Source organism: Anarrhichthys ocellatus, unplaced genomic scaffold (genome assembly GCF_004355925.1).
Source record: "Anarrhichthys ocellatus isolate YVR2014 unplaced genomic scaffold, GSC_Weel_1.0 scaffold7, whole genome shotgun sequence".
Classification (NCBI taxonomy): Eukaryota; Metazoa; Chordata; class Actinopteri; order Perciformes; family Anarhichadidae; genus Anarrhichthys; species Anarrhichthys ocellatus.
Window position 1 is genome coordinate 11007438 of NW_022280037.1, and position 7389 is coordinate 11014826.

At 39.9% G+C, this 7389-nt stretch overlaps 1 protein-coding gene across 1 annotated transcript; it reads left to right on the plus strand.

Moving 5' to 3' along the window:
* The first annotated feature begins 793 nt into the window (after positions 1-793).
* On the plus strand, positions 794-6918 carry tmx1 (thioredoxin-related transmembrane protein 1). Its single transcript, XM_031847412.1, has 8 exons — positions 794-1051; positions 1462-1577; positions 2558-2603; positions 3113-3241; positions 3604-3649; positions 4210-4311; positions 4446-4512; positions 4630-6918. The coding sequence occupies exons 1-8, from the start codon at positions 888-890 to the stop codon at positions 4896-4898; spliced, it is 939 nt and encodes a 312-aa protein (XP_031703272.1). The 5' UTR covers positions 794-887; the 3' UTR covers positions 4899-6918.
* Positions 6919-7389: the final 471 nt, after the last annotated feature.

Sequence of the window (7389 nt, forward strand, 5' to 3'; positions counted from 1 at the left end):
TATAAATCAACTCATGAATGATGATATATTATTATAGGTTATGCTAACCAGCAGTATATAATGTAAATTAAACTACCCCCACCTTTACCAGCTGCAACATTTAAGTACACATCAATGCATCAATAATTATAATACAATAATAAAATTTACGCTATTCTGAAATGGGCCATTCTGCAGAATGAACACTTTAACTTTTTGAAGTACATTTTAATGCTAATACTTGATGAAAGCAGGACTTTTACTTGTAATAGAGTATTTCAACATTGTAGAATAGCTACTTTTGCTGAAGTAAAATATCTGAATACTGTTTCCATCATTGTCTATAATACATTACATATACATTCATTAACCTAGGCCTACGTTTTCTCTCAGGTGCAACAGCTTTATCTACCTCCTCTCTGGGCTATTTTAGAAGCGACAGCACCATCTGCTGGTCAAACACGTGTACAATAAATAAGAATAAAATATGGAGTATTTTATAGACTTGACAAGCTACTTTATTTTACGCTATTGCCTTTGGTTCGTTTCAATAATTCAGCCTTCAACAGGAAAAACCTGTCCAAGTTCATGTGCATGTCTGCCATTAATCAGCATTACTTGCACACCTTTATGCTGACATTTGCATCTCTAATTTTGCTTTATTTTCTGTTCAACGACTTAGCAAACAACACTTGATAACTGCTCATTTCATATTTGTATTTTCTAAAGATAATGTCAGACTTTCTCACCAGTTAAACACTAACAGTTGTGACACCGACGTTAGGGCGCACACCGGAAGTGAGCAGGAGTTGCTTTAGGGTGCACACCGGAAGTGAGCGCGGGTTGTCTCTGAACAGCTCTGGACAGACATAGCGTGTTTGCTAGCTAGTTGCAACACAGGCTCAACAATGTTTTTCTTAACACGGCAAACGAAACACCGCTCGTGGATATGCTGTTTTTTTCTGGCGGTATATTTAACTTCGCCGCCGGTCTCGGCAAAACGTGACAGCCTCAGAGAAGTGACGGACGGGGCGTGGGAGGAGATCCTGACCGGAGAATGGATGATTGAATTGTCAGTGTCCTGCTAACGGCTAACCGGATATAGCTAGCTTGTCATTTACGTTACCTTAGCATTAGCTATTTTGAGCTCGTACAAACGGGCATGATTCCCGGTGTCCGGTCATATTCAAGCCTTAATGCCCTGTCCTATCTGATTATTATCTTATCCAACCCAATGTAGTCCTGACACGTTGCTAAATGTCTAGCTAACTTAACAGCTGCCATCTTTACTTAGCTAACCGGCTTACTACAGAGTTGTATGCTTGTCATTTAGCTGAAGAACTCGCTAATAAAGTAGACAGTCAGGTCCGTCAGTACATTTCAACTTGTACTCAGAAAATAACGTTATCTATACGGAGACATGTAACGTGATCGTGCAGTTTATCTGAGAGTCTTTGCTTGTGAAACTTGATACCCCCGCAGCTACGCACCCTGGTGTCCAGCATGTCAGCAGCTCCAGGTGGTGTGGAAGGAGTTCGCGGACTGGGGGGAGGACATGGGGGTCAACATCGCCAAGGTGGACGTGACTGAACAACCCGGTAGGAATGAGCGACCTCTGCTCCACTGACTCATACATGTAGCACAAGACATAGCTGTCACAAAATATATAATGCCTCAGAGCAGCTCTGCAGTAAACACCATACAGATGTAACCTGTAATGTCCTTTTTGTTGTTGAAACTGTGTCAGAGAAGTGTCGATTCAGTTGTGCTTAATTTAGCTATAGTTCAACAAATATGAGACCTTGTCTAATGTAATTTCACATACAACTGTATATTATAGGAGGTGTTTCTAATACTTTATCTAGACTTAATATTAGGAAGACCTCTGTATGTGGCAATACAATTCAACAGCATTACAAACTAGAGCCTCTAACATGGCCTTAAGGCTGAGTCGACAAGTATCTGAAACAGTCAACAAAAAGCTGTAACCTTCATGAAGCTGGGGTTTGTGGCAAAGATGTGGACTTAATAAACTGGCAAGTGAGTGTAATTTTGCAGCATTTGCTAAAGATGAACCAAAAATTGGATGCACAAATTCAACATTGTCCACAATTATGGAAGGCAACATATGGCCACTTACTGAGGTACGAGATGGTTGCTACCAGATTTGTAGATGCGTCAGTTTTAATTCAGTTCCAAGTTGTGTGATTTATTTTATAATTGTCTCAAAATACCTGAAGGAACAGTGGTCACACCCCAACTCTCAAAGTAGTCACTCGAAGACCGGTTCTTTTGGTTAATAACGCAGCAAACTACATCCTTAAAAATGACAGAAAGATCTGTATGAGCTTTAACAAAGTGGTATTCACCTCAGGGCTATTCTATTTCACAGTGTATCTTGTGTTAATGTTTCTTTTTCAGCTCTCTGTGAAATATTCATGTAAGCCAGTGGCAGTGGAGCTGCTGTCAATCATTAATTTCGGCCCGTCTGCCAAGTGTGAAGTGTCTCTCAGTTTCGTTTTGAGTCAAACAGGTCCTTCCTGCACACTGACTGTACTCTGTCTCCTCTCTCTGTAAGGTCTGAGCGGGCGATTCATCATTACTTCACTTCCTACCATTTACCAGTAAGTTCTTAGCTATTCTGAGTTTTTTTTTTTTTTTTGCTTCCTCTTGTCGTTTATGCAACACGGATGTGCATTATCATCATGGGTTTAACTAAGTTTAGAATCTCATGTACTTTTAGCTCATCAGATGTCACATTAACAAGACTACATCTTGTTGTTTTCTTTAACATAATCATAAAGGGAAAACAAGTCTAATTTGTTAGCGTGTATACAATGTGCATTTCTGAAATATGCCACAGTTGGGGTTAACATAATATATATCAGTCAAGGGATGCAACTAATCTCTATGGAGTCATCTATCTATGATTTATTCTGATTACCCATTCAATTTATATCAAGACATTGTGAAAAATAATGAGAATTCCAAGTTGCAAAATAAAAAGATAAAAATATTGTTATCGGTATAAATCAGGGTAGCGGTGAAGCAGGCCCTTTGGGTCTCCTTCAGGTTCTGTGAGTGAAAACACTGAATGTTCCTAAAATGTTTTGTGTCGTTGATTGTGTTCTAGCTGTAAAGATGGCGTCTTCAGGAAGTACCAGGGAGCTCGCACTAAAGACGACTTCCTCGGCTTTGTCGATGAGCAGAAATGGAAAGCGGTCGAGCCGATTTCATCTTGGTTTGGGCCATCTTCGGTTCTGTGAGTATTCACAGCTTTTATCTGATCATGGTGATGATGAAGTATGACAATAGGGTTATGCATCAATATCAAAAATCGAAGCTCTTCTGGTTATCGTAAGATGTATTAAGATTGATATCGCCAAAGCCCATGTTTGCAGTGATACCAAAGAAAACCTCTTCTAAATATCAGAAAACAGCATGAGATACCAGCCCTGTTTGTTCTATTCTTAGTGTCTTCTCTGTTGGTTTAAAAGCAGAACCACAAACACCCCCTCCCGTCTCCTACTTGTTATTCTTTATGATTAGGCTTTGTAAGTGATGTCACAGTTTGACTAATCCGTGTTAAATTACATGCTGTCGTTTTCCTCCTCTTTTGGGCAGAATGAATTCAATGTCTGCTCTGTTCAAGCTCTCCATGTTTATCCGGGTAAGTGAGGATTTTTACTCTCTGGTCGTGCTGTCTGTCAACATGTAGGTTGTTATATGTGAGAAGGTTTTTATTTAATTTCCCACAATCCATTCAAAGAAGAATGTGCAGCTCAGTGTGAAATTGCATGAGGGAGGATTGGCTTTTACATGAAAACAATAACAACACCTGTGTTTTACAGGATAAAGGGTTGACACATTTAGCGCAGACATTACCCGACATTGTCACAAAGAAGACTAAACTTACAGGAAACAAAGCTGTTGAAATTAATCATCGGTTTATTTTTAGTTTTTTTTTAACAAAGCAAAATACTTGTTTAGTCTATTCTGGTCGATATTGTTATTTAATATTTAAAAAATGTCTAATACTTCTATTTGAAAAATATACTTTATTTTTGCAAACATTACACAAAACAGGAGGAAATTATTGGGGACTATTTTCAGCTGCGGATTAATACACACTTTGTTCTCTACGGAGTATTTCTGGCAGCTGGACGATGTGTGATATATGTGAGATCGAGTCAGAATAAACTACAGTGCAGATGTTTTTGTATTTTCCAGCGTTGTCATAACTACATGACGGAGCAGCTGGGGATTCCTGTTTGGGGGTCTTACGTTATCTTTGGCTTGGCCACTCTGTTCTCTGGCCTGGCTCTGGGACTGGTGAGTACTTGTGCAGCACCTATTCATGATTTGTAAAAACAGGGAAACTGTAGTGAACGCTCTTACAGCGTTCATCAAGTACAAGCACACGTGTTTCCAGTGAATTAATGGTTCTTGTTGTATTGTCTCTGCAGTTACTGGTGTTCATAGCAGATTTTGCCTTCCCCTCACGACGCTTTTCCTCTTCAGATTACTACCAGAGTGAGTTTTTTATGAGATCATAATTAATACCGTTTTACTATACATTTATTTTATATACATAATATGCTTAGGTTTACTGGTTGTTGGTCACCGACTGTTCTACGTGTTATTCTGCAGAAAAACAGACAATGGAGCAGGCGAGGTTAATCCAACGACAAGAGGACGAGCAGGAGGCTGACGGCGAGGCTGACGGCGAGGAAGACGACGATGAAGACGACGACGAGGAGGACGACGAGGTCTGGAGGCGGAGGAGGAGAGGGTCCCCAGAGGGCCGCCCAGAACCTAAGGGACAGGGTTTCGACGAAGCTCTGAGGAAGAGGGTGGTGGGCAACCGTGAGCAGCAGCAGCAGCAGGAGGAGGATGAGGAGGATGAGGAGGACACCTAGAGAGTCACATGGTTCCTACTCCTTTGAGAAGAGCATCATGGAGTCAGCAGAGTGGGAGGAGCTTTGGTCCCGAGCAGCAGCAGCAGTGTTTACAGCAGGGAGCCTTTAAACCCCCTCCTCCTCACCTCCCCTTCTCCTCCTCTGGGCCCCCAGAAACAGCTCGCTTCTTTTCTTCTTCCTCCCTTGTTTTTTAACAGGAGCGCTTTAGACTCTCTCTCCGTCTGAGCAGCAGAGCTCCACCTGGAAAAAGCAAAACAAGTAAAACACTCCTGACACCTGTTTCCACTTGTGGTGACAAATCGCCCGGCTGAGGTTTAGGTATGAAGTGCAGTAGAGCTGGATTTTGCAATGTTGTTTATGCTATGCATCATTTTTTTAAGATATGTGTTTATTATATGTTAATCTCAGAATTATTATACCAAGCTTGTGTTTAAGTTTTTTTTGTTAAATGTTATTACTTCACAGCTCATGTATACATGTTATTTTATGTTTGTTGTATATTTTACAAACCCTTACAGTTCAACCCAACGTACCAGTGTCCTCCCACCGTTCCTCATTTCAGTGTGTAATCGAGGAAGGCGTGAAAAAGAAAACGTCTCCAAGTGTTTGTTTTGTGACACCCGTGGTTAACAGCAAGCCCACAAACTGTTGCATTACTACCTGATATACTTAAGACTGATCCGGTAGTGAAACATGAAAAACAAAATGCATTTTTCTTCAACAATAGCTGTCAGACGAACACATTGCATCTCAGCACCTGTGACTCCTCCACAATAAAGCCACCCTGACTTTCTCCACTTGAATGCTTTCAATGTGAAGTCACGGCAGTAGGACAGCAACTGAATACAGCTCAGATGTAGGAGAATAAGCAGCGAGGCTGATATCAATGAAGGCAATTTAAATCCAGTGCGGTAATGGCGGACTCCGCCACAAATAATAAAAAAAACTACTACATAGAAAGATCTTATCTAAATACATTGAATGGTAAATGCAGAAAAATTGCTGACAATAAAAGATTAACAACTGGAGTTTAATTTCATGAGAATCTTGAGAACTATACCTTTAAATTCCCGCCCAGTGGTTTTCCGTCAGTCTGTGGAGTGTGCATCCAGGCGGTACAGGTTCGCTGTGGGGCAGGAACCTGTACTCAGCAATCGCCGAGTACAGGTAAATGTTGACTTTAACTGAGCAGCACGCTTGTCCGTTTGTAGAAACGCTAAGTAGATGCTGATGTTTAAAAAGGAAGCATATTCACTCCAAATAAAAGGCCTGGTGAATACTCTGTAGATACTGTAAGTCCCCGTCATGTATCATGCAGCCAATGGGATGTTTTATTTTACTTTGTGTTACTAATGTCTACTTGTGATTCTCTAATTATTAGGGGGCGTTTACTTAAATAACCCAGATGTGTTGTCGACTTGACAGCGGGTCTGCAGAACAGTATTTGCATGCTGTAATATAATTAAAGAGAGGGAACAGTTTAGGGACGCCCTTAACCAGTACGAATACTAGAAAGAAGCTCCGCCCGACAAATGGAGGCGTAACTCGGCCTTCTGTTGTGGACTTTGTTTTTAGGCTCAAAAGGTCAAAATCAACCTGAACTTTTGAGGTTAATTAACCTAAATGACATATTTTGTGTCAATAGGTTTCTCATTGAGATCTGGAGCAAATGATCACTCTTATGCGTATTCTTCAAATATTCATGTCACTCTCCGCTCAGCCTGTATCCTTTTCAGTCTTGTAAAGCAAAAAGGGGAAAAGTGTGTGTGTGTGTGACCAGTGTTTTTAATACACATTTCACTCCGTTTTGATCAGGCTTATGACTGGTATAGACTTTGATTCATTTTTTTTGTTGGTGTTTATTCCAAAAATAAAGCTGATTAGTCATTTTGGTGACGGTTCAAACAGGTTGTAATCTTTGCCCCCTCACTGTTAACGGCTTGTAGCATTCACTCTTTACTCTGAGCTCCTTTTATTGTTTGAACATTTCTTTTGAATAAACGGTTAACTCTGAAAAAAAGTCTCACTTGTGTTGCTTACAATAGTTAAACATCCTGAAAAACAATCAAATATCAAACATTTGGAGAAACACTTGCCAGAACATGTCATAGTAGTACACAGAACATACTGCAGCAGTGGTGGGAGAAGTATTCAGATGAAAATACTAAAAAGACAATGTAACAGTACCCCAAGTAGAAGTCATCATTTCATTACTAATACAAGTAAAAGTCCTGGAATCAAATCCTACTTTGGTAAAAGTATGTAATACAAATGAACTGCCATACTAATACATATATATTTTTAAATATGACAATTATTCACGCTACACGATATTATTAGATTGTATCCAACATTGATGCATCACTGTGTCGGCAGTATTATTTTACTGTTGTAACAAACTCAAATTCAGATTTTGTTTTATAAACATGACTTTCATTAAGTTGTACGCAGGTTTGACAAAGTGAACAATGCAAGTTTGATCATTCAGAAT